The 12,835-nt window shown below is 71.0% G+C and overlaps 2 protein-coding genes across 2 annotated transcripts; one reads left to right on the top strand and one right to left on the bottom strand.

Moving 5' to 3' along the window:
- Window positions 1–1,886: 1,886 nt before the first annotated feature.
- On the top strand, window positions 1,887–5,090 carry AURANDRAFT_62126 (hypothetical protein; the record flags this gene model as incomplete). Its single annotated transcript, XM_009036383.1, has 2 exons — window positions 1,887–2,228; window positions 3,393–5,090. 2 exons carry the CDS (start codon window positions 1,887–1,889, stop codon window positions 5,088–5,090), a joined length of 2,040 nt encoding a protein of 679 aa, XP_009034631.1.
- Window positions 5,091–8,743: 3,653 nt separating this feature from the next.
- Window positions 8,744–9,253, bottom strand: MsrA2 (selenoprotein; the record flags this gene model as incomplete). The annotated part of the gene is made up of 1 exon (XM_009036040.1): window positions 8,744–9,253. A coding segment is annotated over one exon (510 nt), but the record flags the coding sequence as incomplete, so codon positions are not given.
- Between the last annotated feature and the right edge of the window lie 3,582 nt (window positions 9,254–12,835).

Below are 12,835 nucleotides of genomic sequence, written 5' to 3'. Positions count from 1 at the left end.
AGCCTCAGAGGGGGCCGACCCCAGGCATACCCAGCCGGGCATACACCGGCATAGCAGCCGCATAGCAGCCGCATAGCGGACGCATAGCGGACGCATAGCGGACGCATAGCAGCCGCATACCACCCGCATAGCAGGCGCATAGCAGGCGCATAGTAGACGCATAGCAGGCGCATAGTAGACGCATAGTAGACGCATAGTAGACGCATAGTAGGCGCATAGCAGACGCATAGCAGGCGCATAAGACCAGCATAGCAGGCGCATACCACCAGCATAGCAGCCCGGCGACCGCTGTCGACGACCCCAGGCGACGGCCGCCGGAGGTCGCCGCATAGCAGGCGCATACCACCAGCATAGCAGCCGCATACAACCCGCATACGACCAGCATAAAACCCGCATACCACCCGCATACCACCCGCATACCACCCGCATACCACCCGCATACCACCCGCATACCACCCGCATACCACCCGCATACGACCAGCATAGCAGCCGCATACCACCCGCATAAAACCCGCATAAAACCCGCATACCACCCGCATAAAACCCGCATAAAACCCGCATAGTAGGCGCATACTACCAGGCATACCGGCGGAGTCAACTTCCCAATAAGGCGTCCGCTAGCACGTAAACACGTCCCCGGGCGAATCCTACGTCCGTGGAGGGTTCCTAGACGCTTTGGGGAGGTACAATGACGTTTTTGGGCTTCGGGCGGCGCCCCCCGGCGAAATCGTCATTGTACCTTTCTGAAACCCCCGGCGACAGTCTGCGGACGAAAAATACCACAGCCGAGTGAGAGCATGGCGCTACCATCTCAGCGCGCTGCGCGCGGTGGACTTGCTGCGCTGCGAGCCTGACCTCACACCTGTTCTCGAGGGTCGTTTCTACGCTCTGGCCAGCGACGAAGTCGAAATTTTCTTCGCGCTGCGCGCGGGGCGGGTGCGGCGACTTTGTGGCAGTGGCCTCTGCGGCGGCGGCGGCGGCTGCGCGGAGCGGGCTCGTTCTCCGGCGAGGGCGCGATCTCTTGCACGCAGCGCGCGAGCGGCACGTACAGCTGCGCCGGTTCTGGACCGCTACGCGCGCTGGATCCCGCCGAATTTTTCCTCTCACGCTTCGCGCGGCAAGGAGGCGCTCCAGAGCAAAACCGGTGCCTGGGCGCTGCGCAGCTTCATGGAGGTGGCCTAGAGCATGTTCGAGGAAGCCATGGACTTGCTCTCCGCTATAATCTCCACGCGCGCGCGCGCGACGACGACGACGACGACGACGACGACGACGACGACCGGCCGGCCAGCCGGCCGACCGGCCGGGGCCGGGGCCGACGGCGCAAACGGCGTCCATCGACGCCTCTGGCTTCGGCCCTGCGTCCCCGGGGTAAGACCAGGCGTCCCCGGCGTCGTAGCGACCGTAATTGTACTTTTCCCGATTAACGACCGGTCTGCCTCGCTTATTGGGAAGTTGACTCGGCGGTCAACCCCCTCGGAGAGCACTGGAGTGATCGCGAGCGAGGATCTGATCTTTGAACGTCTCCGCCTCGCGCCACGCCGACTACCGCACGCCGCCCGTGTCCGTCCGCCCGTGTCGTCGGTCGAGTCGTAGAATCTACTTCGAAACGGGGACGCGTTTGGCGCCGCCTCTCGCGGCCAGGGCCGCACGCCTTCAAAACCGGGGGCGGGATGAAGCCGGCGGATCGTCCGCCCCCCTCTTCCGCCCACCTGCCCCTCTAGGACGGCCCGCGTAACGGAGGTCGTCACGGAAGATTCTCCTAGTCGCCGTAAGCGAAGAAGGTCGGCGCGTCGCGCGCACGCGCGGTCCAGACGGCGACGTAGGCCGAGACCGCGCAGAGGGGCGCGAGCGCCGCGAGGTCCGACGCGCGCGCGGACAGGGCCAGCATGAGCACCGTCGCGAGGGGCGTGCGCGTCACCGACGCCTGGACGGCGGCCATGGCGCACATGACGACGGGCGCGAGCGGCGAGACGCCGCGCGCGAGCGCGCCGGCGGCGAAGAAGAGCGGGAAGATGACGCCGCCGGGGAAGCCGCCCGCGACCGCGATCGCGATGGCCGCGAGCTTCGCGATCCCGACCTGGAACGCGCCCGCGGCCGTCAGGGGCCGCGCGACGTCGACGACCGCGCGGGTCGTCAGCGCCGCGGGCACGAGGAGGCCGTGGGGCGCCGCCGACGCCGACGCCTGGCCGTCGACGACGTTCTGGAGCGACTTCTCGCCCCAGAAGAGCGTCTGCGGGTACAGGACGGCCAGCAGCCCGACGGCGAGGCCCGCGGCGACCCGGGGCCGGGGGACGCGGCCGAGCGGGCGCCGCAGCGCCGCGACGCCGCGCACGAAGAGCTCGCCGACCGCCGCGCCGGCGACGCCGACGGGCACCGCGACGGCCGCGTAGGCCCACCGCGGCGGCCGCGCGACCGCGCCCCAGTCGAAGTGGCCGCCGACGGGCCGCGCCGGCGCGAGCGCCGCGCCCGCGAGCGACGCGCCGACGGTGGCGAGGATCGCCGCGGGGAGCGCGTCATCCGCGAGGCCGGCGCCGGGCGCCAGGAGCTCGACGACGAAGATCGCGCCGGCCACGGGCATGTCGATGAACGACGTCAGAGCGCCCGCGGCGCCCGCGAGCGCCGCGTCGCGCTCGCGGCCGCCGACGCGCCGGCCCATCGCCGCGCCGAGCATCGCGCCGGCGACGACCATGGGCGCCTCGGGCCCCACGGAGAAGCCGAAGGCCGTCGTCGCGAGGCTCGTCAGCAGGAACGGCGCGAGGTGCGTCCGCGCCTCGGGGAACGGCCGCAAGCCGCGCGCCGCGGCGATGTAGCCGGCGACGCCGAAGGCCGGCGCGCGCCGCGCGAGCGCGCCGACGACCGCGCCGCCGGCGGCCGTGGCGCAGGGAATCGCCCACGGCGCGGGCGCGCGCTGCCAGAAACGGAGCGCGAAGCGCAGCGCCGCCGCGTAGGCCGCGCCCATGACGGCCGCCGCGGCGCCGATGACGAGCGGCGCGGTCGCTGCAACGAGCGACGACGAGGGTGGCGCGTCGCTGATGAGTCGCTTGCCGTCACCCGTCGCATAGTTGCTGCTCGCATACTTGCTGCGGTCAACGAGGCGGCTCTCAGGTGCCCAGGCATGCGTGCCAGCGATGCTAATGCAGCACGCGAGCAAAACGCGAACCATCGTCGGTGCGTGCCGTTCAAAACGCGAGCAAAACGCGAACGATCGTCGGTGCGTGCAAACGCGGACCATCGGCGGTGCGTGCAGTAAGTTTTTTGATTGAGCTCAACAAAAAGCAGCGGCTTATGGTGGTCGGGTCCGGAAGGATCTAGACCCTGCGTGCGAACCGATAACCGACGATCACGACCGCCCGATGGCGCCCAAGAAGAAACAAAAGTTACTGCCGCCCCAGGCGCGGTTCGCGGCGCTCAAGGTCGTCGTCATCGACGCGCTCCCCTTCCAGCGCAAGCTCTGGAGCGAGCGCATCGGCGCCGGCTTCGTCGCCGTGACGTCGCCCGAGGTGCTCGCCGGCGCGCTCGCGCGGCACGCGGACGCGACGCACGTCGTGTCGTGCGTCCGCGGCCACGCGCTCGTCGACCGCGTCCGCGGCGACGTCGGCGACGGTACGCACGTCGTCACGGACGAGTGGCTGACGACGACGCTGCGCGCGGCCGACGGCCTCGCGCGCGAGGCCGACTTCGCCTGGCGCGCGCCCGCGGCGCCCGCGCCGCCGCCGCCCGTCGCGGCGCCGCGGCGCGGCGTGCTCGCCAAGTACTGCTGCCAGCGGCGCATCACCGTCGAGGGCGACGTCAACAAGGCCGTCACGGGCGCGCTCGCGGACCAGATGAAGTGGTGGGACAACGGCGCCGTGAACGCCGACGAGTTCCGGCTCTACGCGACGCGGATCCAGCTCCTGCACCGCGTGGCGCCCATCATCAAGTCGTGGCCCGTGACGCTGACGCCCGAGAACTGGGACGACGAGCGCGAGAAGCTCGAGGCGCAGCACTACATCTCGGCGACGTCGACGTCGGCGACGGGCGGCTGGATCGAGTACATCGAGCAGCTCGTGCTCGGCGGGCCCGCCGCCGTCGTCCGCGAGGACTGCTTCTACAAGTGGCAGCGCGACCCCGTGCGCCGCGTCGTCTTCGAGATCAACGCGCTGAAGATGCACGTGGGCAAGAAGCGCGCCGTCGACCTCGTCGCGAACCGCGGCGTGACGAGCGCCGCGGAGCTCTGCGCGCGGCGCGACGACCCGGCGCTCGCGATCCCGCCGCACGTCCGCCCGAATCTGGCGCTCGCGCCCGTGGGCCCGTCGGCGACGCGCATGGACCGCGAGGAGACGGAGGCGATCCTCGGCCGCTTCGCGGCGGCGGCGGCGGAGGTCGGCCTCGCGTCGACGGCCGTCGGCTCCTACCGGCGCGGCAAGGTCGGCGGCCACGACTTGGACGTCATGCTCCACGCGCCCGAGGGCGCGCCGCTCGTCGCGGTCGCGGACTACGAGTTCCACGACGGCGACGGCGCGGGCTTCCGGCTCCTCGAGCGCTTCTTCGCGCGCCTCGCGGCCGTCGACGTCGGCGGCGCGCCCTTCCTCCACCCGCACCGGACCATGGGCGGCCTCATCGGCGCCAAGGAGGCGCCGAAGCTCGGCATCCGCCACTGCTTCGTGCGGTCGCCGGCCGTGCCGGGCGCGTTCCGCCAGGTCGACTTCATCCTCTGCCCCACGGAGATCATCGCGCACGGCCTGCTCGGCTGGTCGGGCTCGACGTCGTTCCAGCGCTCGCTCCGCGACTACGTCAACCACGCGCACGAGAAGAACTGGGCCGAGGTGCCGGACCGGCGGCCCATCGTCGGCCGCCGCGGCTGGAACGTGACGCGCGACGGCACGCGCGTCGGCTCGCTCATCGAGGGCCGCGAGCTCGACGAGGACGAGCACTGGGCCTGGTCCCAGAACGGCATCGCCATCGCCCGCGGCAAGCACAGCAGCAAGGGCAAGGACGGCGAGCAGTTCGAGACGACCTACGAGGAGTGCAACATCAACCTCCGCACGGAGGCCGACGTCTTCCGCTTCTTCCACCTCGACTACCGCGCGCCGCACGAGCGCTGCGCGTAAAAGATACAAGCCTTAGAGCCGGAACTGCAGTGGGTAGGGCTGGGGTAGCAGGCCCCGAACTTCGAGCAGGGGGAGCGCCGCGGTGCTCGCGTACTCGACGAACTTGCGCAAGTCGTCGGGCATGTCGACGTCGATTTCGCCCCGGGCCTGGAGGCGCCGGAGGAACCCTCCTAGTTTGGTTTCCATGGTCATGTCAATTGGGGTGCCGATGAGCGAGAGACGCGCGAAGGACGCGCCGCGCGCGAAGAGCACGCCGTCGATTAGATCAGCGGAAATGGAACCGTGCGAAAGGTCGAGAGAGACGGTGGCCGAAGATAGACAGAGCGTTCGAAGTCCATCGAGGTAGCGCGCGGAGACGATCCGAAGGCGCGGGCAGGCGGAGACGTCGAGAGAGTCCAGCCGCTGCCGACGCATGCCATCCTTGCCGCCGACCACGAGCTGCTCGAGCGCCGGGCACGCGAGCGTCAGCGCTCGCACGTCGAATAAACAACGGGCGCAAAGGAATCTGAGCGATGTCATGCGCGAGAGGATGGCGCCAATTCGAAAGCTGACGGCGCATTTCGAAATGTCGAGCCAGCGGATGTTTGGGCACGCCTCGACGATGAGCTCGAGCGAGCTGTCATCGTAGCCGCGGCACGAGACGCTCAAGTCGAGCTCCACGAGCCGCGGGCACCGGAAGCCTGCTAAGCTCGTAAGTTCCCTGAGCTTGATACCGGCGCAGAGCGTGACGAGAGAGGGGAGATCGATGCCAAGAGAATGATGATTGATGTAGAGAACCTCCAGACTTTTCGGGAGGAGGCGTTCAGCGGCCATCCACTCATCGTCAGAGAAGAAGTGGCGATTAATGTAGCCGAGATTGAGCGCCTTCAGCTGACGAAGCTGTGACAGCGCGGGGAAGGATGTGGGACGCGCAGATCCTGAAATGTCCAAACTCTCGAGGCGCGGGAACTGCGAGCAGATTGAAACGACGGGCGGAATTGCGTCGTCGGCCATATGCGTGTAAGGGAGCTTTAATCGTCGAATATAAGGAGCCACGTCGGGATGAATTCGGTCAAGCGACTTGGTCCGCACGTGCGCGCAAGACCACGCGGCACCCGTGCGGACTGCCAACGCCCAAGCCCGACACACGAGGCGACAAATCAGACGGGTCGAGCGCATGCTGTGGTAGCGCAACGCCTCGATCGCGTCTGGATCCTCGTTGGTCATGCCAATACAAGTCCCGAGGAGATACGAGGGCATGCGCGTCGCCGCCACCTCCCGCCGCGGCGCGCCGCGAAGCACGAGACCGCTGTCGCGCAGGAGCGCGACGGGCGGGATCGGTTCGACCGTGGGCGGCATCGGTTCGGCGGGCTTGACGCGGCACAGGCGGCCGCCTTCGCGCGTCCATCGCTGCGCGGACGAAAAGGACTTTGGCCGGTGGCGGCGCCTCCCCGAGGGCACAAGAGATGACTCGGACGAGAGCGCGCCGCGCGCCTCGGGCGGCGGACGCGGCGGCGCGTCCGTCGAGAGCGCGGCGCCCATGCTCGAGCCTCGGCACCTTCGGCATCTTCACCCTGCAAGCAAAGGCAGCCCACGATGGACGTGCTAATCCTGCACGGCGAGCGGTCGTTCCGCATTCCGCTGCAGGCAAACAAAACATACAAAATGCAACAAATCCGGAAAGCCATCGAGAAGCGCCTCGGGACGCCGGACCTGCGCATCGTCGACGACGCGACGGGCCGCGCCGTGGAGCCCGCCGAGGTCGTCGGCGCCGGCCGCGTGCTGCGCTGCCAGGAAGCGGCGACGGGCGCGCCGCTCTGGCGCGACGCCGTGCCGCACAAGATCGTCGGCGCCGACGCCGAGGTCTTCGACCGCGCGGACGGCGGCGCCAAGTTACTCGGCACCCTCGCGCCGGGCGAGTTCGCGTGGGTCGCCAAAGCGCCCGCGGCCGCGGGCTGGCGCCGCGTCGTCCTCGGCGGCCACGCCGAGGCCTACGCGCGGCGCGGCGACCTGCGGCCGCTGCTGCCGGCGGCCGCGCGGCGCCTCTGCCCCGCGCCGACGGCGGAAGCGCACGCGGCCCGCGGCTTCGGCGGGTCGGGCGCCGCGGGCGCCGCGCGCCGGTCCCGCGCGCGGGCCGCCCCGCGGCGGCGGCCCGCGCCGGAGAACTTTCGCCTAGCCATCGTCGCGCCGGAGGCGGCCTTCGTCTTCGACAGCTGGCTCACGTCGGAGGCGGGCGCGCGCGACGAGAGCGACCACCCGAGCGGCGCGCACCTCGCGACCTGGAGCTTCGTGCGCTTCCTCGCGACCCACTACGACTGCGACCTCCTCGCGCTCGGCCAACGGCCCCGCTGCGACACCTGGGAGGGCCGGCCCGTCGCCGTCGGCGACGCGCGGGCGCTGCGAAACGCGAACAACACCTACGCCGCGGCGGTCGCCGTCGACTGCTGCGAGGACGTCGTCGGCCTCGCGCTGGCGCTGGGCTGCGCGAAGACGTACGCGTATTGCCACGTCTTCTCGGAGCTGCGGCTCCCGGGCGCGCCGCTCTATCTGGGCGCCGCGCTCCGCGCGCCCGGCGCCGCGCCCGAAACGCTCGCGGCGTGCCACGTGCTCGTGCCGTCCCGGGCCGCCTTCGACTACGTGCGCCGCTTCGCCGGGCCGGCGCAGAAGTGCACCGTGGCCACGCCCGCGGACTTTGGCGCCTTCGACCCGCCGCCGGAGCGCCACGATCTGTTCGACGGCGGCCACGCGTACGTGACGCTCATCTCGCCCTGCCCGGCCAAGGGCATGGCCGTCTTCGTCGCGTTGGCGCGCCTCATGCCCGACGTGCGCTTCGCGGCCGTCGCGACGCGGTGGACGTCGCCGGAGATCGAGCACCTGCTCCGGTCCATGGCCAACGTCGACGTCTTCCCCGCGCACGAGGACTGCGACGCGGTCTACGCGGCGACGCGCGTGCTCCTCGCGCCGAGCCTGTTGCCGGAGACCTTCGGGCTCGTAGCCTTCGAGGCGTCCCTGCGCGGCGTGCCCTGCCTGTCGTCGGACGCGGGCGGCCTGCCCGAGGCGAACCCGGCGCCGGATTTGGTCGTCGCGACGCGGCTCGTCTGGGACGTCGCGTCGTCGACGATGCGGCGCGGCGCGAGCCAGCGCGGGGCCCTCGCCGGCGCGCCGGGCGGCGTCGAGGCGAAGCAGGCCGCGCCGTCGGCGACGACGGCGGCCTTCGCGGCGCGCTTCGGCGTGCCCCACGACCGCGCGCTCGACGTCTTATTCGTCGCGGATCCGAACGAGGTCGCGCCGTGGGTCGACAAGCTGCGCCGGCTCCTCGCGTCCGACGACCGCCTGCGCGAGGCGGCGGACGCCGCGCGCGCGGGCGCGGAGGCGTTCCTCGACGGGCGGCGCGACGCGCTCCTCGACCTCGTCGGCCCGGCCGCCGTCGTCGCCTGCGACGCGTGCGGCACGCCGGCGCGGAGGGCGCTGAGGTGCGGCCGCTGCAAGCGCGCGCGCTACTGCGGCGCGGACTGCCAGCGCGGCCACTGGGCCGTCCACAAGCCTAAGTGCGGCGTCTAGCGTCGGGGCGCGCTCCGAGACGCCCGTGCTTGGAAGCGCGTCCTCGGTCGTTAGCTTCGCGGCGGCGTCGGGGCCGCGGCGGCGCTTGGCCGCCGCGGTCCGTCATGGTGCTATCGGCTAAAGAGCGAGAACGGGAAGGGCAGCGGGTCCTCGGCGAGCTTCTCGCGGTACTTCTGGTGGTACGCCTCCGCCGGGAAGAACTCGGCCGCCGGCTCGATGGCCGTGTCGCGGACGTAACGCTTCGAGGGGAAGAGCTGCGCCTGCACGCGCTCCGCGCACTCGCGCTGCGCCTCGTCGTGATAGAAGATGGCGCTCCGGTACTGGCGGCTCCCCTTGTTCGGCGCGTGGAGGTCCCAGAACTGCTCTACGAGCGCCTCGTAGCTCACGACGTCCTCGTCGAATTCGAGCCGCAGCGCCTCCGTGTGGTCGCCGAGGTCGTCGTAGTTCGGTGCGGGCGTCGTGCCCGACGTGTAGCCCACGGTGCTCCAGATGACGCCGTCGCGCAGGTCGAACTTCTGCTGCGGCGTCCAGAATCATCCGAGCGCGAAGGTGGCGACGCGTCGGCTCGGCGCGAGCGCGAGCGCCTGGGCGACGAGGCACGCGCAGGCGGCTCTGCGCGCCATGTTCGTGTGCAGCAGGCGGTATGCGGTGCGCGCTTGTACGGCGCTGCGCGGTGCTCGTCGACGCGCGTGGCGGCAATCCGCTGAGGCGGATCCCGATGTTTGACCGCGGTTGAACCAGATGTTGCCGCTCGGCCGACCAGAAGTACTCTGCAGTCCGCGCTGGAAAAACAAGCGCTAGAAACCGCTCTCTCGAGCAATGGCATTACGCGGGAGGAGCGCGCGTCCCTCACGGCTCCGGCGCGCACCTGCTGCCCGCGGGATTGCCGCACGCGAACCCCTGGGCCCCCAACCACCCGCAGTGGCCGTTGGGTGGCGGCGCGCCGGGGCAGTACTCGTGGTCCGGGCAGCCGCACTTCGTGAAGTTCGTGTCGTCGTCGCCCATCGGCGCGGCGACGGCCTCGGGCATCTTCACGCACGCGTCGGTGCCGTTGCTCGCGCCGCAGATGTAGCCCGTGCAGCAGGGCGTGCCGCTGATGATGTCGCGGCTGCAGGTCTCGCCCGCGGCGATGCAGGACGTGCAGGTCAGGCCCGGGAGCTCCAGCGCGGGCTGCTGCAGGCCCGGGAGCTCCAGCGCGGGCTGCTGCTCGGCCATGTACTCCCAGCAGCGGAAGGTCTCGCAGCACGGAGGGAGGCTGTCGTCGAGGGCGCAGGTGGCGCCTTCGCTCAGGCACGTCGAATTGCTGCCCCGGAGGCTGAAGCCGGCGGCGACGTGCGGGAGGATCATCAGAAGCTTGGCCATCGTGATCGTCGATAAGCTATAGGTGCAACAACCAATTGGCAACAACAACCACTTTGACGGCAGCCCCAGCTCGAACGGACGCTCGAGGTCAAGACGCGATGGAACACACCACGACCCTCGTTGCGCCTCACGCAACCGCGGGCCCCCGTACGAAGGAACTGTACCTCAGCGACGCCGAGCGCATCGCGCGTCTCTCGCCCGAAGAACTCCAAGAACACGAAGCGCTCGTCCGTCGCGCCAATGAGTTGCGGGCGGACCGAACCGCGATATGCTGGACGATCACCGACCCCACTCTGCTCGAGGTCACGGACGACGAGGCTCCGACGGCGCGCCGGACCCGGACGAGCGGCTGCTCCGACTTCCTCTGCGGCCGGAAGCAGCTCCCCGCGGAGGCCGACGAGGACCGCCGCGGCGAGCGCGCCCGCTAGGCCCCGGCGAGCGCCCCGGCGCGGCCGCCCATCCCGACCCCCGAAGACCCCTAAAACGAACATCCAACCGCCGTTACCCGGTCGGAATCGCCGCGGGCGCGGCGGGCGTCCGGCCCGCCGCGCGCGCGGCGCTCAGCGCCAGTCCGGCTTCGCGTCCGCTTCGCGCGGCGTGTTGTTCTTGTTCGCGAGGGCCATGCCGCGGGCGATGCGCGTGATGTAGGTCGGGCACTTGGTGGTCTTGGGCGTGAAGGTGTAGTCCTGGAGCGTCGCCTCGTCGTGCTCGTCCTTCTTCCGCTGGAGGTACTGCTGCCGCTTCGCGTCCTCGTCGCGGAGGCGGTCGAGGTAGGACTCGGGCTGGGAGTGGATCCGCAGCTTGGACTCGGCGGACGTCGCCGTCTCGAGCGTGGGCTTGAAGGAGTGCTTCTTGCGCTCCTCGCGCTCCGTCTTGAGCATCAAAAGCCGCCGGTTCGTCTCGCGGCGGAGCGCGTCGCCCTGGCTCAGCTCCGCGCAGGACCGCCGGGGCCGCGCCGCGGTCTTGATGGCCGGCCGGAAGGTGCACTCGTCCAGGTCGCCGTTCGACGACGCCTTCTCCATGGTGTCGAGCTCGCGGCGCTCGCGGCGCCGCGCGGCGACGACCAAACGCTCCATGAAGCCGTCCGTCGCGTCGCCCTCCTTGGCGCGCGCCGTGCGCCTTAGGTCCGGCTTGAAGGCCGGCGACTCGGACTTGCGGATGGCCGCGACCTTCTTCGCGCGCCGCGCGTCGCACGCCGCCTGGCGCCGGAGGAACGAATCCCAGCCCTTCGCGGAGCTCCGCGAGTCCACCGTGGCGTTCTCCTCGACCTCCTCGTCCTCGACGACCTCGACCGGCTTCGCCGCCAGGGGCCGCGCGAGGCGCTCGAAGACGTTCGCCGCCGCGTACGTCTTCGCGGACTTCATGTCGCGCTTCACGCCCGTGATCTCCGGCCGGAACCTGGGGCGATGCGACGTCGCTTCAACGTGAGCGTTCCGCGCGCGCGCGTTCCATAAACAAGCATCCGCGCTTCGAGAGTGCTCCAAAAGATGATCGCTCGTCCAAAAATCAGCCGAAACGAGTGGAAGACGGCCGAGCTAGGAAGTTGGGAACGTCGCACCCGTTCGCGATCGCCGGGCGGAACGTGCAGCCCGGCGGCGGCTCGTCCTTCGCCGACGCCTTCGTCGGCGCGCGGTAGCGGCTCTTGACGGGCTTGCGCGCGTAGGCCGACGTCGCCCGCGGCGCCTCCGTCTCGATGGACGGCGCGAAGGGGTGCGTCTCCGCGAACTCCGTCTCTCGCTCCGCGGCGACCTCCTCGCGGCGCGCGTCGCGCGCGGCCCGCCGCGCCGTCTCCTCCTCGTAGAGGCGCGCGTTCGCCGACCGCGCGTCGCGCGCGCGGGTCACGGCGGCGGCGCGCCGCGAGTTCGTGGAGATCTCCGGCGCGAAGGTGCACTCAGAGAGCTCGTTGGACGCGCCGTCGCGCTGGCGCCGCGCGACGTTCGCGTCGCGCTCCGACGCCCAGCGGTCCGTCCGCTCGAGGAAGGACCCGGCGCTGCGGTTCGCGGACGCGTAGAGCTTCGCGGGCAGCTTCTTGACCTTGGGTCTGAACGTGCACTCGTCGTCCTCCGACAGGCGCGCGACCCTCGCCCGCGGGTGGCTCGCGTTCGAGCCCCAGGCGCGCGGCGACGGCGGCGGCGGCGGCTGCTGCGGGGCGTCGTCCGTCTCCGCGCGCGCCGGCGCCGCGTCGTCCCAGGCGCCCCTGGCCGCGGGCGCCGGCGGCGACGCCGGGCTCGTCGTCGACGCCCTCAGGTCCGCCCACATCTCCGCCTCGCGCAGCTCGCGCGACATGGACGCGTCCTCGGTTTTGGGGTGCGGCGCGGCGCGGTAGGCGTTTCCGTAGCCCTCGGACGACGCGTAGAGGTCGCCGTAGCCCCGCGGCGACGCCTCCGCGTCGCTCGACGCGTCGCCGTCGCGCGGGTACCGCGGCGGCGTGCCGCCGCGGCGCGGCGCGCGGGGCTCGTCGACGTGCGCGGCCCGGCTCTCGCTCCGCAGCGAGCTCAGCGACGCCATGAGCTCCGCCTTGCTCAGCTTGCCCTCGCGCATCGCGCCCACGAGAGTTTGCACGCGGTTCGCGTCGCTGGAAGGATTCTTCGGCGGCGACGTCGACGACCGCTGGAGCTCGCTCAGCGACACGAAGAGCTCGCTCTTGCTGATCGTGCCGTTCTGCATCGCCGACACGAGGCTCGACACCTGCTCGCCGCGCGCCGCCATGGTGCCGGCCGCGGCCGCCGCGGCGGCGGCGCTCGGTGCGGCGGCGCGGTGCTCCGGCGCGCGCGGCGGCGCGGAGGTCTTCGGCGGCGGTCGCGGCGTAAGCTATGTGGTGGCGCGGACGCGGCAGGAGGACG

Source organism: Aureococcus anophagefferens (assembly GCF_000186865.1).
Source record: "Aureococcus anophagefferens unplaced genomic scaffold AURANscaffold_4, whole genome shotgun sequence".
NCBI lineage: Eukaryota > Pelagophyceae > Pelagomonadales > Pelagomonadaceae > Aureococcus > Aureococcus anophagefferens.
This window is presented reverse-complemented; position numbering and strand designations above follow the sequence as displayed.